General features: G+C 44.0%; 1 protein-coding gene across 3 annotated transcripts in view; it reads left to right on the top strand.

The window, feature by feature from the left end:
* The window catches only part of AIFM1 (apoptosis inducing factor mitochondria associated 1), a 36195-nt gene extending 13430 nt beyond the window's left edge, over positions 1-22765 (top strand). For 2 of the 3 annotated variants that reach the window (XM_034949662.3, XM_034949664.3), the window contains exons 3-16: positions 2553-2652; positions 4252-4376; positions 4505-4635; positions 6567-6657; positions 11519-11603; positions 12258-12334; positions 13431-13539; positions 14938-15045; positions 15392-15480; positions 15938-16078; positions 18675-18817; positions 20333-20457; positions 21966-22162; positions 22504-22765. In XM_034949662.3, the coding sequence (XP_034805553.1) occupies positions 2553-2652; positions 4252-4376; positions 4505-4635; positions 6567-6657; positions 11519-11603; positions 12258-12334; positions 13431-13539; positions 14938-15045; positions 15392-15480; positions 15938-16078; positions 18675-18817; positions 20333-20457; positions 21966-22162; positions 22504-22575 (1593 nt within the window). In that variant the 3' untranslated portion in view covers positions 22576-22765. The remainder of the gene's footprint in view (positions 1-2552; positions 2653-4251; positions 4377-4504; positions 4636-6566; positions 6658-11518; positions 11604-12257; positions 12335-13430; positions 13540-14937; positions 15046-15391; positions 15481-15937; positions 16079-18674; positions 18818-20332; positions 20458-21965; positions 22163-22503) is intronic. The other variant, XM_034949665.3, reaches the window with a different exon arrangement.
* The last annotated feature ends 2972 nt before the right edge of the window (positions 22766-25737 follow it).

Raw genomic sequence — 25737 nt, 5'->3', positions numbered from 1 at the left:
ATCTGTGCAAACTAGGAGTACAGAAACCCTTGGGGGAAAGGTAAAGAAATAAATACATGTATATATATATATCAGACAGATCGACCTCATTCTTGCCCTTTCCCCACTAAACCTCTAGATATTTCTTGATCTGCTCTTCCCTTCATGTGTGAGCCATTAGCAAGTGTGAGCTGGGCTTAGGCTATTTTGGGATATTCCTCTCAATGAACATGGCCCCTGTTTATTTCTCTTTTCATTCATGTTGACCAGAGTAAGCCATCTTTTTAGGTAAAACTTTTCTTTTTTTTCTTTTCTTTTTTCTTTTCTTTTCTCTTCTCTTCTCTTCTCTTTTCTTTTTTGGAAAAGCTTTCCCCTCTTGGTTTTTTTTGTTGTGTTTTTGTTTTTGAGACAGAGTCTCGCTCTGTCGCCCAGGCTGGAGTGCAGTGGTGCAATCTCGGCTCACTGCAGCCGCCACCTCAGGGGTTCAGGTGATTCTCGTGTCTCAGCCTCCCTAGTAGCTGGGATTACAGGCGTGCCCCACCACACCCAGGTACTTTTTGTATTTTTAATAGAGACGGGTTTGCTCTTTTGGCCAGGCTAGTCTCGAACTCCTGGCCTCAAGTGATCTCCACAACTTGGCCTCCCAAAGTGCTGGAATTATAGGCATCAGCCACTGCGCCTAGCTAAAGTCCCCTTCTTAAAAGAAATGTTTTTAAGATATGAGTAAATACTGGACTTGTGTATAGTATCTGATACCAAGATAAAAACTCTTCCTGAAATTAATGTTAATTGAATTCATTTATTCGATACATTTAGTAGTAAATTCAAGGAGTAACTATTGTCTTTTCGCATACAGTACTTAACTTTCTACTTCATTTGTCACAACGTTAAATGCTTCCAGGTTGAACCCAGCTCTCAGGGTTCAGGTTCCTCAATTGCAGCACATTGCCTGATGGGCTGTTCTGGAAGGAAGTCATAGAAGTATTCTTAGAATATGTTTTATGGGGCCGGGTGTGGTGGCCCACGCTTGTAATCCCAGCACTTTGGGAGGCCAAGGTGGGTGGATCACAAGGTCAGGAGTTCAAGACCAGCCTGGCCAACATAGTGAAACCCCACCTCTACTAAAAATACAAAAATTAGCTGGGCATGGTGGCATGTGCCTGTAGTCCCAGCTACTCAGGAGGCTGAGGCAGCAGAATCGCTTGAACCCAGGAGGCAGAGGTTGTAGTAAGCCGAGATCACGCCACTGCACTCCAGCCTGGGCAACAGAGTGAGACTACATCTCAAAAAAAAAAAAAAAAAGAAAAGAATATGTTTTATGATAGTTCCTCTGATTGTCTTTACTTTCTCCTACAATTAATCTGAGATTTCATTTGACATATGTTCACCTAAATTCCTGTTTTGTTGACCCTGTGGGGTACAAAAGAGCAAAAGCATTGTAGGTTTTTATTTTCTTTTTTTTTTTTTTTTTTTTTTTTTTTTGAGACAGAGTCTCACTCTATCGCCCAGGCTGGAGTGCAGTGATGTGATCTCAGCTCACTGCTGCAACCTCCACCTCCTGGGTTCAAGCAATTCTCATGCCTCAACCTCCCAAGTAGCTGGGACTACAGGCGTGCATCACCTCACCCAGCTAATTTTTGTATTTTTAGTAGAGATGGGGTTTCACCATGTTGGCCAGGCTGGTCTCAAACTCCTCACCTCAGGTGATCTGCCCACCTCAGCCTCCCAAAGTGCTGGGATTACAGGTGTGAGTCACCGTGCCCGGCCAAAAGCATTGTAATGTTAAGTCATTCTTGCCTACCTTTTCTTTAAAAAGTCTCCAATAAACTCTGGTACTGTATGTTAAAAAAGAACAACACACAACTGGTCATAATGGTAAAATTACCCTTTTCCAATTTGAAAGGATAGAGAAGATAGAATATTTGAAATGTAACAGGTGTGTTTAAGCAAGGTGTTTGACCCCCTAGTAAATATCTGTGTGTAGTTTTTCTGAATGAGATTCCTTCTACCTCGTGAGTTTAAGAAAAGGATAGACCATTGAGGGAATGATGGGTAACTCTCTAAAAATAGAATACAGGCAGCCATGTTTCTGACCACTGTGTGAGTACTTAGCAAAAGCCGGAATGTTGACCAGGAAAACTTATGTCCCAGCTTCCTACCCGGGACCCTATAGATTGATTTCACAGCTAGTGTCCAGCGTAGTCCAAACCCCGTTTCTGTGCTTCATATATAGATTAGCCCTTTCTAGCACTTTATTCTTCTAGTATAAAATGATTTTTTCTTTTTCCTTAAACTGTACCTTCAGAATAAAATATGGGGAGAATTCTTTACAGAGAGCCTAAAAATCTGAAACTGGAATATTTTCATCTGCTTACACATATTTTTTCCATACCAAGCATGTGCACACCCAGTATTTTTTATTTCTTAAGAAAACAACTTTGTCTTAGTGGTTTTGACATAGAGGAACTAACATCAGATAGACAAAAGCTTCTCATTTAATTGAAAGGTAATATTACTTACAGTATGAGCTAGCTGTATGATGAAATAAACTTTCTCCATGCTTGGATCTGCAGGCCTACAAGACTATGAAAGAGGACGAAAAAAGATACAATGAAAGAATTTCAGGGTTAGGGCTGACACCAGAACAGAAACAGAAAAAGGCCGCGTTATCTGGTGAGTATTCCCTTAAGTCTTGCTATGATTTGAGACTCACAAAGGGAAAGTTATAAACAGTTTGGGTGCTGTGATTTATGGATGTCTTGTAGAAGCAATGGTGGTATGAGATTGCAAGCATCTAGAAAGTATGGTATTACCCTAGAACTGGGAGTGATTTAAAGCATTTGGCTGAAATTTGGGTTTGAGAATAAAGCTAGTGATAATTATGATTGGTTGTTTATCTGTATATTAATATTAGTCTCTTGGCTGGGCACGGTGGCTCACGCCTGTCATCCCAGCACTTTGTGAGGCCGAGATGTGCGGGTCAGCTGAGGTCAGGAGCTCAAGACCAGCCTGGCCAACATGGTAAAACCCCATCTATACTAAAAATACAAAAATTAGCCAGGCGTGGTGGTGCACGCCTGTAATCCCTGGTGCTCGGGAGGCTGAGGCATGAGAATCTCTTGAACCGAAGCGGCGGAGGTTGCAGTGAGCCAAGATCACGCTGCTGCACTCCAGCTTGGGTGACAGAGCAAGACTCTGTCTAAAAAAAAAAAGTCTCTTAAAAGGCAAGCTTAGCAAGGAAAACTATTGGAAAAGATGGAAAAGAGATGAAAACCTTTTTTTTTTTTTTTTTTTTTTTTTTTTTTTTTTTTTTTTGAGATGGAGTTTCACTCTTTTTGCCCAGGCTGGAGTGCAGTGGCCCGATCTCATCTCACTGCAACCTCCGCCTCCTGGGTTCAAGCAATTCTCCCGCCTCAGCCTCTGGAGTAGCTAGGATTACAGGTGTGTGCCACCATGCCTGGCTAATTTTGTATGTTTAGTAGAGACAGGGTTTCACCATGTTGGCCAGGCTGGTCTCAAACCCCTGACCTCAGGTGATCCGCCTGCTTCGGCCTCCCAAAGTGCTGGGATTACAGGTGGGAGCCACCATGCCCAGCCGAAAGCTGTTTTTTAAATGAGGAAATTCTTCTAGTCTGTTTTGTTCCCCTTTTGAGTCTTTGCAGTTTCGAGTTGCTAAAGGTATATTTGCTTTCCTAAAGCACATACGCTAGCCATCACTTCCATTTCACATGATTCGCTTCAATTTTCAGAGAGGAATGTTTTAATCCTTTAATAAGCCCCACAACTCTGGGTGGGCAATTTGTTCTGCTTTTTTCAAAAGCACCCCCTTATTCTTGAACATTGTATGATAATCCCCAATTGACCTCCTGGATTTTCTCCCTTTGTTGCTAACAGAAGGTGAAACTGAGCCTGATATTTTCCTGGTGATCACTAGGAAATTGATGGGAAGGGCAAAAGCCTACTGATGTATACTTTCTAAATGTTTTAGAAGTAACTAAATATTTAAGCTATGTCCTAGTACCAGTTCAGACCTGATGAATGAATGACATTGGTGAAATCATTCTCCTATTTTTCACTTATGAAATGAAAGGGATACTTGCTTTTCCTCTCCCATCAGGATGCTGTGAAGATTGTTAAGATTAGCGTAGGTCGTATGTTTTGCTAGCTTTATGTGGAGGATTGAGACAAGTGCAAGGTGATTTTTTTTTAACAGTGGCAAAGAATCATCTGAGACTTCAAGAAGATTCATCCAGTCTGTTCTGTTGCTTTCAGCTTCAGAAGGAGAGGAAGTTCCTCAAGACAAGGCGCCAAGTCATGTTCCTTTCCTGCTAATTGGTGGAGGCACAGCTGCTTTTGCTGCAGCCAGATCCATCCGGGCTCGGGATCCTGGGGCCAGGGTAAGGTGCATGTTTTTTTGCTTGGCACAGAGGGTACAGTCTGCAAGCATTTAGCTAATGTGAATGCTTTGACATTTGCCCCTTAAATGACTTGGCTCTGATAAGCGTCATGATTTTTATGTCTGAAGGTACTGATTGTATCTGAAGATCCTGAGCTGCCGTACATGCGACCTCCTCTTTCAAAAGAACTGTGGTTTTCAGATGACCCAAATGTCACAAAGACACTGCGATTCAAACAGTGGAATGGAAAAGAGAGAAGGTGTGTTTGCTTATGTAAAATGAGCCTATCAACTTCAGCTAAGCACAGAGAATAGGTTAGGATTTTGCCACTGACTGTGTACAGTAATAGGAGGGATGGCTTGGCTGTCCACTAGAGTCTACTGTGGTCCACACTTGGTACAGCTTAGAGATAACAGTCTACAAAAGGCAAGAGTCCTGGATTCTGTTACCAGATCTACCAACAGTTGATGGTGTAATGTTGGCCTCTGAAATACTAATGCTCCTATTTCTGGAACCTTTATATTAAGCTTCTTTAGGTGAAGATCAACTTGGCCTGTATTGTCACTTCTTTTTTTATTTTTATTTTTTGAGATGGAGTCTTGCTGCTCTGTCACCAGGCTGGAGTGCAGTGGCGCAATCTCAGCTCACTGCAACCTCCACCTCCCGGGTTCAAGCAATTCCCCTGCCTCAGCCTCTCAAGTAGCTGGGATTACAAGCACGTACCACCACACCCGGCTAATTTTTTGTATTTTATAGTAGAGATGGGGTTTTATCACATTGGCCAAGATGGTCTCGATCTCCTGACCTCATGATCCGCCTTCCTCGGCCTCCCAAATTGCTGGGATTACAGGCGTGAGCCACTGCCCCCAGCCATCACTTCTTTATACTTGCCTAGACATGTCCTACAAGAGCAGAAGAAAAGAAACTTTTTAACGGCACTCTCTTTGACAGCCTAGCAGGCATTTAGAATTTCAGGAGTAGAGTAGGAAGGCTGTAAGGAAGAGCCTATGTTAGAATTTTTGCACGACAGACTTGGAGATACATGTCCAGAAGCTATTTCCTTTTGATGGACAACTTAGATCTCAATTCTAGTACCATGTTCTTTGGGTTCCAATTTTTTTTCTCATTAGTGACCCCTTTGATACCTGACCAAATTTTACAAACTTACCCTTTTCCCTCACCCCCACTAGTTCCATTTTCAAACAGGATGTATACTTTCAATTAAGTTAGTGGCTAACTTTATATGTATACATATGCATACACACACACACACACACACACACACACACACACACACACACACACATATATTTTTAGAGACAGGGTCTGGCTCTGTCACCCATGCTGGAGTGCAGTGGCCGAATCATAGCTCACTGCAGCCTCAAACTCCTGGGCTCAAGTGATCCTCCCACCTCAGCCTCCCGAGTAGCTAGGACTACAGGTGCGTACCACCACATGCCTTTTATTAATTTAAAAATTTTTTTTCTAGAGACGAGATCTTGCTATGTTGCCCAATCTGGTCTCAAACTCCTGGCCTCAAGTGATCCTCCCAACTTGGGCTCCGAAAGCGCTGGGGTTATAGACCTGAGCCACTGCACTCAGCCAATATTAATATATTAACTAATTAATATTAATATATCATAGTTGATAACTGTTTGAGGCAGAGTCTTCTCAGGAGCTATAATTAGTTGTTCCATTGAAGAGCACCATTCTGGACAACCCATTTGGGTGGATATGTGAATACCAGCTCTTTGGGTGCTCCACTTGTTCTTACTTTGAAATGAACCTAAATCTAGAGCAGGATCCTCAGCCTCAGCACTATTGACATTTGGAGCAGGATAATGCTTTGCTGGGGGTGGGGAGCTGTCCAGTGCATCATAGGATGTTTAGCAGCATCCCTGGCCATTATCCACTGGATATGAGTAGCATCCCTACCCAAGTTATTACAACCCAGATTGTCTCTGGACACTGGCAAACATCCCCTGGGAGCAAAATTGCCCCAAGTTGAGAACCACTGATCTGGATACCTGTATGTAAGCAAGTCATGACCATGATTTAATAGACTTGGAGACTTACTTTGGAAAACGTCCCTTAAAGTTTCTGATAATGGAAACAGTTTTATTAAAGCTACGGGGGAAGCTGATAACAGTTCCACATGCTTATAATATTCTCCCTCTCTTCTCCATACAGCATATATTTCCAGCCACCTTCTTTCTATGTCTCTGCTCAGGACCTGCCTCATATTGAGAATGGTGGTGTGGCCGTCCTCACTGGGAAGAAGGTGAGCTAGTAGACCGCTTCTTTTGTCAGGCTCTACGTACTTGCCCACCAGCCAGTATGGTGATGTGTGTTTCCATTACCATTTATGTCTGTCCTGCCATTGTAGTTCATCAAAGAAGGATCGAGCTGCTTTAGGTTTAATAATGCTGAGCGTGTCTTTCTGGGGAAAGCACTAGTATCAAAGCCTAGGTTAGCATGCTGACTCAACTTGACCCTAAAAGCTGTTATCTCTCCTATTTGCTCTTCTGCCCTCCCTCATCCTTCCTGTTTTCCCACACTAACTTCTCTCTGGGATTATCGATGAGAAAAGATTGACAAATATGTATTACTCATAGTAAAATAATTTGGGCATAACTCAGCACGGAATATATTGTTAGACTTTAAAAGGTGAGTGTCTGAGTAATAAGGTCAGTTATTAGCAGGTGTTTGTGGAGTCCCAGGATGGTTTTGTTATATTTTATTGTTGTTAATGGCAGGTACTAGAGTGTGTGTGTAAACTAATGGCAGTGTTCCAATAGGGACGCACTCTCTGAAGGAGCAAAGCCCAGAGTAGATGAGATACACAGCATAAGTGGAGGGATTGTCCTTCGTTAGGAACATACCCACTTCTCCTGTAAGGGGACATTAGACAGAGAAGATGGATATAGGTTTGTTGATAAGCCAGTAATGAGACATTTAGTGTCCCCTATGTGTAAACAACATTCAGGCCCTGCCCTCTAGGGGCTAACTGTATTAGGCAGAAACATAAATACATAATCATAACACATAGGTGTGTAGTAAGAGAGATCTGCGCAGTATGTTGTGGGAAATACTGGGAAGGGTGCCCAGTAGAGTGATGACATCAGGAAAGGCTTTCTGGAGGAGAAGGTCTTACAGAATGGGCAATCTTATGGAATGAAGAGGCATTCACCAGACTAGAGAAGACTGAAGAGCATTCAAGTAAAAAAGAACAGCATAAGCAAAAGCACAAGGGCACAAAAAAGCATGTTTGGTGCCAGGAAATAGAAGCAGCTCGATACTGATAGAGCAGTTAGGTACAAGTTAGGAAGTGGCAAGAGATGAACCTGAGAAGTTATGCAAGGGGCCTGATCGTGGAGGGCTTTGCGTGAAAGAGCTTTTTCTGCACTGGGGAGCTGTTGCATTTTAGGCAATTGAATTTTAAATAATCACCATTGGCCTTGAGGAGGATGGATTTCAGTGAGACAAGACTAGAGAGAGACCATTTCAGAGATTATTGCAATAATCTAGGCAAGAGATGATGAGAGCCCAAATTAGAATAGTAGTGGTGTGATGATGATGAAGAAGAAGAAGAAAGTAAGAGGTAAAATTTGTATAGTACCTATTCTAATCTTGTAAGCACAGTTCTTAAATGCTTTATGTGCACCATCTCATTTTATCCTCCCAATAATCTTATGAGGTAGGTATTATTTCCCTCTTACAGAGAAATAAGTTGAAATTTTTAAAAATAAATAAATTTTAAATAATTTGCCTAAACTCACATAGCTAGTAAGTGGTAGAGAGAGAATTTGAGCCCGGGTCTGTCTGAGCCACAGAATTGGAACCCAGATATTCTGATTCCAGAGCCTAAGCTATTAATAACATCAGTGTACAGTGTACAGTACTTTTTTTTTTTGAGACAGATTCTCACTCTGTCGCCCAGGCTGGAGTACGGTGGCATGATCTCAGCTCGCTGCAACCTCTGCCTCCCAGGTTCAAGCAGTTCTCCTGCCTCAGCCTCCCAAGTAGCTGCATGCGCCACCATGCCTGGCTATTTTTTTTTTTTTGTCTTTTTAGTAGAGATGGGGTTTTACCATGTAGGCCAGGTTGGTCTCGAACTCCTGACCTCAGGTGATCCACCCACCTCGGCTTCCCAAAGTGCTGAGATTACAGGCATGAGCCATCGTGTCCAGCCAGTATTACTTCTTGATAGAAAGGTGATGAGAAGTAGGGAACACACTTGAGGCATGCTTAGGAGTCATGCTTGATGAGGCTTGGTGGTTGGTTAAAGGTAGAAGATGAAGGAGATGGAGGAGGCAAAGATGATTTTCTAATTTCTAGCCTGCATGTCTGAGTGGATGGCAGTGTACCCACAGCTGAGAAAGACATTACAAGAGGAAGAGCTAGTTTAAGGGGGAAGATAAAATTCAGTTTTGGACCATTAAGTATGAAGTGGAATATCTGCGTGAAGGTGTCTTCTGGGCAGTTGGACATATGACTGCCACGCCCAGGGGACCTGGGCTCAGATAGAGAGCTGAGAATCATCTGCATATGTGTAGAAGTTGAAACCATGAGAGTAGGTGAAGCCTCCCAGGGAGAACTGATCTGGTGAGAAGAGGAGGAAGGCAAGGATAGAGCCCTGGGGAATCCCAATTTTTAGGAGGCAGGCTTAAGAAGAACCCACAAAGGAGACTAGGAAAGAACTTAAAGAGCAGTATGAGGAAACCTGAGGACAGGAGCCAAGGTTGTAGGGAGTTTCAAGAAGAAGAATGTGATCCACAGTGTTACCGTGGCAGAGGAATCTGGGAAGAAAAGAACCGTAAAATGCACTGTGAGATTTGGCGGTTCAGATACCTTTGGGAGGCTGAGGCAGGTGGATCACTTGAGGTCTGGAGTTAGAGACCAGCCTGGCCAACATGGTGAAAACACATCTCTACTAAAAATACAGAAATTAGCCAGGTGTGGTGGCGCACACCTGTAATCCCAGCTACTCAGGAGGCTGAAGCACGAGAATCGCTTGAACCCAGAAGGCGGAGGTTGCAGTGAGCCAAGATTGCATCAGTGCACTCCAGCCTGGGTGACAGAACAAGACTCCATTTCAAAAAATTAATAAAATAAAACAGATACCATTGGGAAGTTAGAAAAGAGGGTAAAGCACTCTTTCAAAAGATTTAAATGAGAAAAGAGAGATGGCAATCGGATAAAAGCGTGAAGAGGACATAGAATCAAAGGTGGGACCCATTGGATGGGACAAGCATGTTAATAGGCTGGACGGGGGTGGTGGGGAGCCCTCATGCCTCATGGGAAGCTATGGAAGATCACATCTAATGGCTTCATTTGTTTTTGCAATACAATAGAACATAAGATGGTTATCTGAGAGCGAACACCGTGAGGGTTGAGTAGCGGGATTGGATTGAAGAGGGAGCTTACCAAGGACAAATCAAAGGAGGCTAAAGAAGCTGCTTATCCATCAGATCTCAGTTCATGTCATTGCCTCTAGAAAGCTTTACCCAACCCAACCTGAGTAGATTGCACATGTCATATGTTCCCAGCGCTACCTGCACTGTTCTTACCACTTATATCACATTTGTCACTCTTGATTATTGTTAGTGCTTGTTAAATTGTCTTGGCCACTAAACTCTGAAAGCAGCAAGGATCACTGTCTCAACTTGATACATAGTAGGTGCTTAATTGAATGGTCTCAGCTAGTAAAGAGTGGTGCAAAGACTGGGGCCCTATTCTCTCTGACTCCAAAGCTCAAGCTCTTAACCGTAAGAAGGAGTAGGGTGCAAGGGAATTAAAGGTACTGGCAAAAGAACAGTTTGAGTGTTCTACCATTGGCCCAAATTAGTTAGAATGGAGCAGCTAGTCAAATAAACAGAGAAAATTGAAAGCAAGTATAGGAGACAGACTGAGCGAAAGCTGAAGGGATGGAAAATTGTGACCAACAAGTAGAATAATTGAGGTAGGAGGAGAGGTTTAGGAGATAACAAGATGAGGAAAAGTATGAGCCAGGTTCCAAGGTCTTCAGTGAATCAGGAGGAGTAGCCAGGAGGTGGCTCAAAACAGTGATTCGTAGGAATACAGGACTCCTCTGATGTCCCTTAGAAGAGAATGAAAGTACAAGAATCTGGAAGCAGCAGACCAGTAACCTCAAGAAGCTTGCAGAATGCCAACACCTCCTCCTGGCCTTGTGATGTGGAGTGTGGGGGAACGAACAGCCTCTATGTGTAAGCTCTCCTTAAGAGAGAGCCAAGTTTCCGTGAAGGCTACAAGTTGGAGAAAGCATTCTGTAAAAATGTTGTAGATGTAGGACACTTATTAATAAAGTAATAATAAGTAATTCCAAACAGCCATATAAGAAAGGCTGTTCCGATTCTCCTTTTCCACACATGGGTCAGGGCTTTGGGACTGTCATGACTTGCTCTAATGTTGCCTGCCTTCTCATTACCAATTTCCAACATATGACTGCCTAAAAAAACTGGGTACCAGAAACTGTGGTTCCCATGATTACTTGGATATGGTTTCTTAAGATCGCTTTAGGTCAAGAACTAATTCTTCTTATCGGGCTGACAACTTTTTTTGTTTTTGTTTTTGTTTGTTTTTGTTGTTGTGGTTTTGGGGTTTTTTTGTTTTGTTTTGTTTTTGAGACAGAATCTTGCTCTGTTGCCCAGGCTGGAGTGCAGTGGCATGATCTCGGCTCACTGCAACTTCTGCCTCCCAGGTTCAAGCGATTCTCCTGCCTCAGCCTCCCCAGTAGCTGGGACCACAGGCATATGCCACCACACCTGGCCAATTTTTGTATTTTTAGTAGAGACGGGGTTTCGCCATGTTGGCCAGGCTGGTCTCAAACTTGTGGCCTCAGTGATCTGCCTGCCTCAGCCTCCCAAAGTGTTGGGATTACAGGCATGAGTCACTGTGCCTGTCCTGGGCTGACAACTTCTTATTGACCTGGAGTTTTGGGGTGGTGATGGAAATGTTCTGAAATCAGATAGTGGTGATGGTGGCACAACCTTGTGAATATACTGAAATCCACAGAATTCCACACTTTAAAATGGTGAATTTGATGTGAATTATATCTCAATAAAACTTTTTCAAAGCTAATTCATCTCTACCTCTTTTGTGTATGTGTGTGACTGTACCAGGTAGTACAGCTGGATGTGAGAGACAACATGGTGAAACTTAATGATGGCTCTCAAATAACCTATGAAAAGTGCTTGATTGCAACAGGTGAGCATTTCTGGAGATGGCTTTCTTCCCTGATACAGCTCATTCAAGTTTTAGAGTCCAGCCTTCTCTATGGAAGGCATTACTACTTAAGAAAATGGAAACCCAGACTCTCTGAAGTGACTGTCTTCTCTTGGTACAAAAGCTGGCTGTGTCAAAGCATCCTGGATCACCAGCCCTTCTGGATGATCCTTGCTGTTCTCCCGGTAGAGGCATGAAGAAGTTGCCCTTTTTTCTCTCCCTGCTTAACCCTCACCCTGTGCCCTGAAAGTGATGTCGTTTGTGGCTTCATTGCCAGTTGCAATCAGAAACCAAGAGAGGAGACAGAAGCAATTTATCAAACCCATGTAGCTATGCTAGCTGGCAAATCCTCATGAGAAACTAGAAGAGAACATGGAAGCCAAAAGTAAGGCCTTTTGGCCACCTAGGGGCAGGGTGTACCCCTTGAAGACAGACTCTCAAATCTGCTTCTCAAAGGAAACTGACAAAAAGCCTGCTGTGAGGCAAGCTGAAGGCAAACAAAGCCTTGGTATCCTATCCTGTTGTTGCCGCCATGGTGCTAAGTGAAGAGGGCTCCACCTTTGTGTGGTGGAGGGAGTATTGTTTGGGCTGGCTCCTGCTTGTTGGGCTAAAGGGTTTTCCTTCTCTTATTTCCAGGAGGTACTCCAAGAAGTCTGTCTGCCATTGATAGGGCTGGAGCAGAGGTGAAGAGTAGAACAACGCTTTTCAGAAAGGTAATTGTCTGCTTTAGTGTTTTCCTTGTGTTGTTTTTGAAGAAGTAGTATAATCTTGCAGTCCCCAAGTGCCCACCCGGGACTTGGGAGATCCAAGTTCTATTTATGGCTCTTCTCCAGACTTGTTATCTGGCCTTGAACAAGTCACTTCCTCTCTCTGCACCTCAGATACCTCACTCAAGGGTTTTAAGCTCCTAGGGAAAAAATGGAGTGTTTGTATTGCTTGCAATAGATCCTTCTGATTGCTCTTCCATAGTTGTTTTTTCCTGATGTGTTTGATTCATTGGAACCCCTTAGAGCCTCTTGGCATTTTTCATTGCAAGTGCTGTGTAGAGACTTCTGAGAAAAAAGTTAAGAGTACCTAAATAAAAAGCAAGGAGGTGTTCTGCTTCTTAACACTGTGCTTATAAAAACTGCTGTCATTTTTCAGGGATAAGATTTGTCCTGTCTTTTTTTTTTTTTTTCGAGACTGAATCTCGCTCTATCACCCAGGCTGGAGTGCGGTGGTGCGATCTTGGCTCACTGCAACCTCCGCCTCCCGGGTTCAAGCGATTCTTGTGCCTCAGCCTCCCAAGTAGCTAGAATTACAGGCATGTGCCACCACGACCAGCTAATTTTTTTTTTTTTTTGTATTTTTAGTAGGGACATTTTACCCTGTTGGCCAGGCTGTGTACTGTCTTTTAAGTTCTTCCTAGAACAAGGCTTGTCAGCCTCTGCAGTATTGGCATTTTGAGCTGGATAATTGTAGTGGGGGCTGTCTTATGCCATTGTAGTATGTTAGCAGCGTCCTGGCCTCTGCACACTAAATGCTGGGAGCACCTACTTGCCCTGACAACCAAAAATGTCTTCAGATATTGCCAGATGTCCTCCTGGGGAAGATAGGGACAAAACTGCCACCAATTGAGAACCACTGTTTATAGAAGGAATTTTACCATGAAGAAATAAATTTGCATTAATAACATAGAAGTTATAATTGAGTCACTTTATACAAGGAGAAAATTTACTTTTGCCAAAGATTTAGAAGAAACTACTTCCTAGTATTATTATCCTATGCCCCTTTTGGAAATTAATGGACTAAACTGATGTGATCCTGCAGATTGGAGACTTTAGAAGCTTGGAGAAGATTTCACGGGAAGTCAAATCAATTACGATTATCGGTGGGGGCTTCCTTGGTAGCGAACTGGCCTGTGCTCTTGGCAGAAAGGGTGAGTATTGAGGAGTGACCTTGATTTTCTTTCTCTAGTCTTATATAGCTTTTCTGTGAATCCCAGAGATGTGTTTGGCAGGATCAGTAGAAAGAGTTTAATTAAGGTTTATTTATTTATTTTTTTTTGAGATGGAGTCTCGCTCTGTCACCAGGCTGGAGTGCAGTGGCGCGATCTCGGCTCACTGCAAGCTCCGCTTCCCGGGTTCAGGCCATTCTCCTGCCTCAGCCTCCTGAGTAGCTGGGACTACAGGCGCCTGTAACCACGCCCGGCTAATTTTTTGTATTTTTAGTAGAGATGGGGTTTCACCGTGTTAGCCAGGACCGTCTCGATCTCCTGACCTGGTGATCCGCCCGCCTTGGCCTCCCAAAGTGCTGGGATTACAGGCGTGAGCCACCACACCCAGCCTAATTAAGGTTTATATAGTGAAAAGCTAAGCACTGAGATTAGTTCTGGTGAGGGATCCCTTGGTGACCAAAAAGCTGTCACCTGAGCAACTTAACAGCGATGCTTTTTTTTTTTTTTTGAGATGGAGTTTCACTCTTGTTGCCCAGGCTGGAGTGCAATGGTGTGATCTCTGCTCACCACAACCTCCGCCTCCCAGGTTCAAGCGATTCTCCTGTCTCAGCCTCTGGAGTAGCTGGGATTACAGGCATGCACCACCACACCTGGCTAATTTTGTATTTTTGGTAGAGACAGGGTTTCTCCATGTTGGTCAGGCTGGTCTTGAACTCCCAACCTCAGGTGATCCACCCACCTCGGCCACTCAAAGTGCTGGGATTATAGGTGTGAGTCACTGCACCTGGCCAACAGCAATACTTTCTTTCCTTTCCTCTACCCTCTATGCCAGGACTCCTTAGAAATAAAATATTAAGGAAAGTGAGTTATGAAGATGATAAGGGCAATGCAGACTACAGAATTATGGGTGTCTTTGAACTGCTGCTTCCTGTAAAATGCCAAAAACTTCTTTGGGCACATGATGGTTCCCAGCTTGAGAGATCTGTGAGCTCCAGTTGGAATGTTTCATGGCAACTAGTTTTCTTAATGTTCTTTTTCAGATATATGAAATCAGGGCATCTTTTCAGGAGGATGCTTCCTATTCAGAGGTTGCAAAGCACTTATGTAAGCCTTAGGTGACTGCATGGGTGGAAGTGCACAGAGTTCACCATCTGAAGCTTAATCTGGGGCCAGCAGTTCTGATACCTGTTGTATTTGCGTTACAAATGAACTTGAGCACCGAGGCCCTCATGCCCACTGTCCTGTAAGTGGGCGCTCGGCCTGGATTGCAGCTCTGCCCTGTCTGTAGTGAGGGCTGCCTGCTGCTCCTTTACTTCTCTTCCTGTCTTCCTAGGATTGACTTTTGCTTCCTGCTGTAACTACTCTGTTTTTTCTTCCCAGCTCGAGCCTTGGGCACAGAAGTGATTCAACTCTTCCCCGAGAAAGGAAATATGGGAAAGATCCTCCCCGAATACCTCAGCAACTGGACCATGGAAAAAGTCAGACGAGGTAGAGAGACTGTTTCTATATGCTGCCACTCTATTTCCTTTGAGTGTGACCTAAGGCAAACTTTGCTTCTATAGGAACCCCCTTGACATAAGCCCTATCACCTGGCCTGTAAAATGTTTCCACCATTCTCCAGTCAGCTAAGTTCATCTAGGTGTTCTGAATCAGATGCCCCAAATTCCTGGAAGTGCTGAAAATGAACCATGGGTGTAGGTTCTTGCAGCTCTCCAAAACTGCCTGTGTATTGATAATTGGTTTTACCGTGGAGGAGACCGCTGGTCAGCTTTCCTACTTCCCATGAAAGTGATAGCCTTGTAGGCTCACTCTGAGGTCTTGTTTGCCTTTACAGAGGGGGTTAAGGTGATGCCCAATGCTATTGTGCAATCCGTTGGAGTCAGCAGTGGCAAGTTACTTATCAAGCTGAAAGACGGCAGGAAGGTAAGGAAGGAAAAGATAGTCTGCCAAGAGGCCTTCCAGTTCTCCACTCCCCTTGCCTCATTCTTACTCCTTCATTTGACACCAGTAGATTAGTTTTCCTGGCAGTTGCCATTAACCTGATATAATTTTCTGAATTAACCATCCCTCCATTAAAACAGAATGATGAGAGCCAGAGTAGGCTCCTGTGAACCACTTTCCCTTAGCCCCATTCTATCTGTCTCACAGAGTTTTGAGTCCTGGCTAGGGTGGCAGATTTCTGTTCGAATGACATGGGGGATGTGCATGGGATGGGGTGGTGGAGGCTTATGAAATAGAACTTAAAATCCATTTATCAGAGGTAAGTTAACCCATGATTTTTTAAAGTCCCAATTCTTAATGGCATGAAGGGCCATTGTTACGCCTGTAGGCATAAATGGAAACTGTGGTAATTGACTGAATTATTTCTTTTTTGCCTCAGGTAGAAACTGACCACATAGTGGCAGCTGTGGGCCTGGAGCCCAATGTTGAGTTGGCCAAGACTGGTGGCCTGGAAATAGACTCAGATTTTGGTGGCTTCCGGGTAAATGCAGAGCTACAAGCACGCTCTAACATCTGGGTGGTAAGTGTGCTACAGCATGACCAGGCATAATTCATTCTCCCTAGCCTGTGAACAAGTCTGCCCGGTGGTGTGCTAAAGCTCATCAACAGCCTAACCAAATAGGGTCAGAGTGTTTAGAGGCTGAGGGTACAGAATAGAAATGTGTGAACTGCTTGATTCAGAAGACCAGGTATGGCCTCATCTGCAAGCTAGTGGCAGATGAAATGAACAGTGTGCATGCCTGCAGGGGTAGAGCTCTTCCGGTTCTACTTATTGGCAGCAGCTACTGGCATAACCCCTGGTGGGCATGCACATAAGCCTTCAGATGGATCTGCTGTTCCCTTTGCTCAAACGTGAATCCGGAGGATGGAGGATGAAGCAATGTTATAACCTGTTCCCTAGAAAGGAAAATTACTCTGTTTTCATTTTCCTTGAGTACTATTTTTAGCTGTTTTTTACAATCTATTATGACATAAACAAGACTATAGTATGTAGGAACCATGAGGTAATTTCCCCATTGCTAGTTACAAGTGTATTGTGTTTGTTTATGGACTCTGCAACTAAGGACGTAGGTACCTTGGAGGAATTTTTTCCCCCCCCAACCTTGTTTTTTTTTTTTTTTTTTTTTTAAAAAAAAAAAAGATGTACTGGATTTTTTTAACCTGTTATAAAAGTAATACGTGGGCCAGGAGAAGTGGCTTACGCCTGTAATCCCAGCACTTTGGGAGGCTGAGGCAGGTGGATCACTTGAGATCAGGAGTTTGAGACCAGCCTGGCTAACATGGCGAAACCCTGTCTCTCCTAAAAATACAAAAATTAGCCGGGTGTGGTGGCACAGGCCTGTAATCCCAGCTACTTGGGAGGCTGAGTGAGGCAGGAGAATCACTTGAACTAAGGAGGCAGAGGCTGCAGTGAGTGGAGATCATGCCACTGCCCTCCAGCCTGGGCAACAACAGAGCAAGACTCAGTCTCAAAAAAAAAAAAAAAAAGTAATATGTGGTCAATGTAGAAGACAGACAAGAAGGAGAGAGGAGAGGAAAGTCACCTGCAGCAACCATTAATATTTTGGTGTATTTCCTTCCCTTTGTTTCCTTGCATGTAGGTTTTATTGTTGGTTTGTTTTATTCGTGGCAAGCATACTATATATAATATTCTGCTCTTTTCCACTTAACACCATAAATGTAAGCATTTTCTATGTTGCTTCAGACTTTGTAAACAGTTTAATGACTATATATTCCATTAAGCGAATTTCACAGTTTACCGTTGCTCACTCGTTGGATTTTTAGGTTGCTTTGGGGGAGTCTAAATAGCCACAAAGATGAACAAAGGGTTAGAGAGCTCAAATGCCACATCCTTCGTGAAGCTGGTCCAGTTCATCCCCGGCTGGAGGTTCTCGCCCTCTGCTTGAAATACTTGACTCCTTTAATCTGTACCTCTCATATGGCACACTACTGTTTACATTGCTCTGTAGTTGTGAGCAAGGCTGTATCTTTCTGTACTAGGTTGTATGCTCCTCATAGCCAAGGTCCATGTCAGTTTTGTCTCAGCAACCCGGACAACATAAAACTTTTGTATATAATAAGTACTCCATAAATATTTGTCAAATGAATGAATACTGAATGACAAAAAGAAATCTAAGAAAACATTTCTAGGTGAGAGGCAGTCACATCCAAAAACTGGTTTCTACATATAGAAAAGAATATTCTGCAAATCATGGTTATTAAATATCCTGTCTGTTAAGGAAAGAACAGGAAGTAGACATAAGTAAACCGAACTATAGAAGATTTAGGTTAGCTTTATGGAAGCAGAATAGATTTTTTTTTCTTTTTTTTTTTGAGGCGGTGTCTCGCTCTGTTTCCCAGTCTGGAGTTCAGTGGCACGATCTCGGCTCACTGCAACCTCTGCCTCCTGAGTTCAAGCCATTCTCCTGTCTCAGCCTCCCAAGTAGCTGGAATTACAGGCGCTTGCCACCACACACGCCTAATTTTTTGTATTTTTAGTAGAGATGGGGTTTCACCATATTGGCCAGGCTTGTCTCGAACTCCTTGTGATCCACCCACCTTGGTGTCCCAAAGTGCTGGGATTACGGGCATTTGCCACTGCACCTGGCCTGGAATAGATGTTTTAAAATGAGATCTCAGGCCAGGCGTGGTGGCTCACGCCTGTAATCCCAGCACTTTGGAAGGCTGAGGCAGGCACATTGCTTGAGCCCAGGAGTTCAAAACCAGCCTGCACAACATGGCAACACCCCATCTCTACCAAAAAAAAAAAAAAAAATTTAGCCAGGCATGATGGTGCATTCCTGTAGTCCCAGCTACTTGGGAGGCTGAGGCGGGAGGATCATCTGAGCCTGGAGGTCCAGGCTGTGGTGAGCCATGATCGCACCACTGCACTCCAGCCCAGGCAATAGAGTGAGACCCTGTCTAAAAGAAAAAAAAAAAATTTAAATGGGTTATCAGCTGTTTTTGTTAGTTTAAGTACAACTCTGGCCTGTAGATGGAAAACATGAATTAGTTACCATTACAAGTGTTCTTTGAGCCCCCAAAGTTTATATTTTGTCTTTAACTTGCTTTTTTTTTTTTTATCATGTGTTCATGTTATGTATTTGTTTCCACAGGCAGGAGATGCTGCATGCTTCTACGATATAAAGTTGGGAAGGAGGCGGGTAGAGCACCATGATCACGCTGTTGTGAGTGGAAGATTGGCTGGAGAAAATATGACTGGAGCTGCTAAGCCGTACTGGCATCAGTCAATGTTCTGGTAATAGTGGTGTGCCTTGGAGACCCAACTGATTACAACTCAGTATCTCTAGGACCATAACACAGAGTTATGGTTTGGTTTTATTATGAGCCAGTTAGCTTCATACAGAAGGGAAAAAAGTCCATCTTATGTCCACACATTCTACCCTCAGGTAGCCATCTGGCAGAAGTGTCCTGTTTAGTTTTTCACCAAACTGATCCTTTTGTAAAACATTAAAAGAGAAAAAAATTATTTTAAGTGTTCTGTCTGGCGTATGTTAGACTAGGTGAATGAATGGAGATGGCACCAGCACTTCCGGCAAAATAGGTCAGAGGCCGAGGTGGGCGGATCACGAGGCCAGGAGTTTGAGACCAGCCTGACCAACATGGTGAAACCCCGTCTCTACTAAAAATACAAAAATTAGCTGGACGTGGTGGCGCATGCCTGTAATCCCAGCTACTCGGTAGGCTGAGGCAGGAGAATTGCTTGGACCCAGGAGGTGGAGGTTGCAGTGAGCCGAGATCACACCACTGCACTCCGGCCTGGGCGACAGAGCGAGACTCTGTCTCAAAAAAAAAAAAAAAAAAAAAGGAGTGTCAGAAAGCATTCCAGTCCTAAAAGATGAAGGCTGGTCTGGTATGGTTGCTCATGCCTCTAATCCCAGCACTTTGGGAGGCCAAGGCCGGGGGATTGCTTGAGCCCAGAAGTTTGAGACCAACCTGGACAACATAGCAAGAGCTCGTCTGAATTTTTTAAATAAAAAGTTTTTAAAAATTAAAAGAAAAGTGGAGGCTAAGGGGAAATACTGTAGGTTAATGAAGCCATAAAACATCTCAAATTCTGAATTCCATAAATGTGGAACGCTCTTTAAAGCTTCAAAAAGGGAATTTCAAGACAAAAGTAGTGAATAGCAAAAGTGGGAACCTCATCACTTTCCAAATGTGGCATGGGATAAAAGCACGAATAAATTCAAGAACGTTTCAATCACCGCATGGATATGTGGTTGTGTATAATGGCTTTTTAAGGAAAAGTCAAAGCTATTAGGGTTAATCTTACTTTCTCATGGTCATCCCTAGATGCTCTAGCAACAGCAGATCAGTTGGCATCTCTCGTGATCTGCATACTAAGTTCTTTGGTTGGCATAAGAGTGCGGTGTTGGTCGGGTGCGGTGGCTCACGTCTGTAATCCCTGCACTTTGGGAGGCCAAGGCGGGCAGATTACTTGAGGTCAGGAGTTCAAGACCAGCCTGGCCAACATGGTAAAACCCCGTCTCTACTAAAAATGCAAAAATTAGCCAGGCGTGGTAGTGGGTGCCTGTAATCCCAGCTACTCAGGAGGCTGAGGCTGGAGAATCACTTGAACCCAGGAGGCAGAGGTTGCAATGAACTGAGTTTGCACCCATTGCACTCCAGCCTGGGCAACGAGTGAAACTCCGTCTCAAAAAAAAAAAAAAAAAAATGCAGTGTCATGGAGAATATGTGCTACCGTGTCATTCCTTACAGTCCCTTGACAGAACACCCTCTTCTCTCTTCTTAGGAGTGATTTGGGCCCTGATGTTGGCTATGAAGCTATTGGTCTTGTGGACAGTAGTTTGCCCACAGTTGGTGTTTTTGCAAAAGCAACTGCACAAGACAACCCCAAATCTGCCACAGAGCAGTCAGGTAAGAAAGTCCTAGCACTCCTCTTGGAGAGTGTTGAGAAGCAGTGGTCCAGATTCTCCTGAACAAGGGGTTTCTGTATTGGCCAGAGGGGCTTGTTAGTGAAAGCCTCTCTTCATGTTGTGCTTTAAAAGAAACCAAACCCCAAGTCCTCACTCTTTAGTGGTCTGAGATTTGGCAAAATCAGGTATCCTGGTCAAAGCATAGATTCAAATATTGTGGGTATCTGTCCTAGACAGTGGACAGTGGCTAGCTCAACGACACTGCTGTTTTGTGTGTCTCTGGGAAGACCTTTCTAAGGAAGAAAACAAGAAAACCTGAACTTCTTAGATTGCGTTTTTATTTTTCTTTCTTTCAGTTGTCATTTTTATTATTTTGCTTCAGGCGAATCTCAAGAACACAGCCTGATAGGCTTAGCTTAAGACTGGCTATCCTCCATGGGTCCTGGGCAGGGAGGAACTGGGCTGAGTAGTTATTTAGCTGCCTCCCATTCCATTTGGCAGATCTTAGTGCCAGGTTTTCTTTAGATGGGAGGCACCTCTCTTGGAATGGACTTCTCTCCCACACATGTCTCTTTCATTAACTCCGAGACCTTATTCCTTGACCTTAGCTCAAGTTATTTAACTTCTGCATCCTTTTGCCAGAGGTGTCTCAAGGGCAAGGTGCTGTTTAAGAAGGAGAAAGCAAGACATTATATGGATATGTAGGTCCTTTTCCTGTGTAATTCTAATGTATTCCATATTCCTTAATTCTGATCTCTCCTAGTAACCTAGTAAGTGGATTCATGTCACTGCTTTGTCCACTGGACAGTATTATTTGGAGGCTGGTGGTTCTCAGCAAGGTGCCCCCTTCCTATGCCACCCTTCCCTTCCCCTCTTTCTCTAGGAAGAAATGCCTCCACTATGGTTTTTCCAAATGGAAGTGCCTTCTGCTTTGTCTAAAGTACCTGTCTAATAGCACTGTCCAATAGAACTTTCTGCTGCGATGGAAATGTTCCATCTCTGCTCTGTCCAGTACGTTAGCCACCAGCCACATGTGGCTTTTGAGCTCATGAAACATGGTGAGTACAGATAAGGAACTGAATTTTACATCTTACTCAGTTTGAAATGATGTTCATTTACATGGCTGTGGCTAGTGGCTACTGTATTTGGACCATGCAGCTCTAGAATTATTTCTTAGAGGACAAGAACCAGCCTTCTGCAGTTTGAAGAAATCCAGATACCAGGAAATATTCATAGCATGAATTTAAAATGAGATAATAAGGGAGGGAAGTTTAGGGTCAGACTGACCCTGTGCCCAGGAGCTGGCAAGGAAGACCTTTCCTTGGCTTTGTCACTGGAGAGGGGCTGGTGAAGGCCAGGGTTTACTGAGGGGGCATAGAGAAATAAATCCTCTAGAAGTAGCTTGAAGCAGGCCTCGAAAGACTGTTGGCTTCTAGAATTTCCCAAGCTCATAATAACTGAAGTTTTGATTTTGCTTCCATGTTTATTTGTTTTGGGGGCTGGCCACAGGAACTGGTATCCGATCAGAGAGTGAGACAGAGTCCGAGGCCTCAGAAATTACTATTCCTTCCAGCACCCCGGCAGTTCCACAGGCTCCCGTCCAGGGGGAGGACTATGGCAAAGGTGTCATCTTCTACCTCAGGGACAAAGTGGTCGTGGGGATTGTGCTATGGAACATCTTTAACCGAATGCCAATAGCAAGGAAGGTAGGTGCCTGTCATAACTCTTAGAGGAAGATGGGAAGTACGGCTTAGAAACACTCCTGTAACTTCATCGGGTGCCCTGAGATGCATTGTCCACCGGCCAGGTCAAATTGTGCCTGAGCAGAACAAAGGTATAGCCTTGGCTCAGGAACATTCTTTTTCACTTGGGACTTGGCTGGGTGACCTGGGAGTTGGCAGGCTGCTTGTTTGGGGTTAGTAGACAACTGTTCCCACAACTCCCTCCCAGTGTGATATGGGGACTGCCCCAGGTAGCCCCATTGTGTGGGCATGGCCTGAACGCAATGGAGTGAGTTAGGGACCTATTGTTACTCTCTCTCCCTCAGATCATTAAGGACGGTGAGCAGCATGAAGATCTCAATGAAGTAGCCAAACTATTCAACATTCATGAAGACTGAAGCCCCACAGTGGAATTGGCAAACCCACTGCCGCCCCTGAGAGGAGGTCGAATGGGTAAAGGAGCATTTTTTTATTCAGCAGACTTTCTCTGTGTATGAGTGTGAATGATCAAGTCCTTTGTGAATATTTTCAACTATGTAGGTAAATTCTTAATGTTCACATAGTGAAATAAATTCTGATTCTTCTAAATTAAATTCTGTTCTCTTGTCAAGGGGGCAGGTGGGTGAAGGTGGAAATCCACGCATATTAGAAAGCAAGCAAATTGCAGCACCGACCAAGCATAGGATTTTTCTCAGCCATGTATTCATGCCCTACTCCAGACGCAAAACTCCTTTCATTTCCGAACTTCCCTCACCCCTCCAGACCTCTTTGCACACACCTGCTGTGGCCTCGGCCCACAACACTTGACTCCCCTCCTCTCCTCTCAGGAAGTTCACTATCTCTGAAGACTTTCCCAGCCTTCCAAGCCTCATCCTTGTGTATGTGTCTCCCTGCTAGCCCATGACTTCCTGGAAGCAGAAGCCCTGATGTTAAGGCCTTGCTCATGGTTTTATCTCCAGAGCTTAGCACAGGGTCTGCTTCATAGTAAGTGCTTCATAGATCATTGTCGAATGAGTGAACAAATAAATGTATGGAATAGACTCTGTTTACCTGGAACAACTCCTGTCCCAGAACTGGACTGGGTCCTGCAGGGGACAGAAAGGGCACTTACTACAAATCTGAGTTCAGAGACCTGGTGCTTCACAGTTAAACCTGGAGACGGACTCATGGAAGGACCATCATCTTTTGACTCTTCTGCCTGCTGTCCTCATGCCAGACATCTGTCCTCTCTTAAGCTCCTTTTCTCTGAAATACGCTTATGGGCATACCTCACTTTACAGATTATTTCCTGGGAATACGATTCAAAGTTTCACAAGTCAACTCATTGTTTGGCATTTTAGATTGCTTAACTTTTAAAAATCAAATCTTATTATTATTATTTTGAGATGGAGTTTTGCTCTTGTTGCCCAGGCTGGAGTGCAATGGTGCGACCTAGGCTCATCACAACCTCTACCTCCCGGATTCAAGTGATTCTGCTGCCTCAGCCTCCCAAATAGCTGGGATTACAGGCATGCGCCACCACGCCTGGCTAATTTTGTATTTTTAGTAGAGATGGGGTTTCTCCATGATGGTCAGGCTGGTCTCAAACTCCCTATCTCAGGTTATCTGCCCGCCTCGGCCTCCCAAAGTGCTGGAGTTACAGGTGTGAGTCACCGCGCCTGGCCTAAAAACATCAAATCTTATTTAAGAGGAATTTGTTACTACTTTCAAGAGTCCTGTTGTGAAACTCCATGTATATAAAGAGAAAATTATTACCAGTCTGGATTTTTTTTAAATATTGGGTTTGATTAAGGGCAGTTTCAGCTTCAACCAAATCCCTTCTGAACACTGGGAGAACAGGCCAAATCTCCACCGTAAGAATTTGCAGTACAGGTATACCGAACAATACTATATAGATACAGGTTTACTCAAATGTGATCATATCCAAATGATATATCCAAATCTATATGTAGAAAACTCATCTAGGGTTGCGCACAGTGGCTCACGCCTGTAATCCCAGCACTTGGGGAGGCCAAGGCAGGTAGATCACCTGAGGTCAGGAGTTTGAGACCATCCTGGCCAACATGGTAAAACCCCATCTCTACTAAAAATACAAAAATTCGCCAGGCATGGTGGCATGCACCTGTAGTCCCAGCTACTCAGGAGGCTGAGACAGGAGAATTGCTTGAACCTGGGAGGCGGAGGTTACAGTGAGCCAAGATCACACCACTGCACTCCAGCCTGGGCAACACAGCGATATTCCATCTCAAAAAAAAAAAAAAAAAAGGAAAACTCATCTAGTATCCTGTGACATCGAAATTATTATACAGCAGTAATTGCTGCTTACAGAGATGGGGGTAAGACTAAGATCCTAGTGTTCCACAAATCATTAAGAAAAGATCAAATTGTGATTTGTCTTGCTTTAGTGTTGTATACAGTTTTGTCAAATTCTTTGACAGTAGTTATCCTTGTATAGTATGTCATTGTAGTTCAGTGGATTGAAATTAAATGATCTATTCATCTAATCAGTGTTCATTGGGTGCCTCCTGTGAGCCAGGTAGATGTCAGAATAGAAACATACATAAAACATAGCCACTGCTTTTAAGGACCTCCTGGTGTCCGTGAGGAATGCAGACACGTGGATGCAGAACTCCAATACAATGAGCTACGTCCACAGAAGGACACAAAAAGTACTGTGGCCATGCCAAGAATGGAGAGATCAGCCACAGCAGCCATCCTGAGTCAACCACTGCTATTAGACCACTTCCTAAAGCACCACTTGGTCCATGTCCCCTCCCTGTTTAAAAATGTACAGTGATTCCCTGTCACCAACCACATCAGGTTCAAAGTCTCCTGTAGTACTAAGCCCACTCTGTTTGGCTGACTTTCCGCATGACTTTTAATATGGACACACACACACACACACACACACACACCTGGTTTATTGCCACCTTTAAACTTGTGTTCATGCTCTTCACATCTGGAACGCCATCCCTCCTCCCTTTATCTATCCAAATCCTACTCATCTTTCAAGGCCTACATCAAGTCCTGCCTTGGTGGCATGGTACCAGTTGGACTAGTGCCCATGCATGATTTCTCTCTGAACTCCAGTTGCACTTAGCACCTTTGAGTGTAATTGTTCTTTAAGTCATTCTAAAGGAATTGTCACCTGTCCCAGAGCAGAGCCCATGTTTTCTTCTCAGGATGGGGACCATATTGCTGCACCCTGGTGAAGTGCTGAGCAAGTCCTTGGTTGATTGGCTGGATGATGCTAGATAACAGGGCTGACTGTAAAAATGCACCTCTGTCTTGTAACCTCTGATCTCTGTAATTCAGGTTGTTTATGGGAGGATGTTCAGATCATCACCACTTCACTCAGCTGTCACAACTTGCCACTTACCCCAGGATGCATTTAATCTGCCCAAGCCCCTGAGGATCCTGGGGTCCAAATTCTTTCTTTCTTTTCTTTTTTTTTTTCTTTTTGAGATGGAGTCTCGCTCTGTTGCCCAGGCTGGAGTGCAGTGGGTGATCTCGGCTCAGTGCAACCTCCACCTCCTGGGTTCAAGCGATTCTCCTGCCTC

Source organism: Pan paniscus, chromosome X (assembly GCF_029289425.2).
Source record: "Pan paniscus chromosome X, NHGRI_mPanPan1-v2.0_pri, whole genome shotgun sequence".
In the NCBI taxonomy this organism is placed as follows: domain Eukaryota; kingdom Metazoa; phylum Chordata; class Mammalia; order Primates; family Hominidae; genus Pan; species Pan paniscus.
The sequence above is the reverse complement of the archived record's forward strand: the minus strand, read 5'-3'. Positions and strand labels throughout refer to the sequence as shown.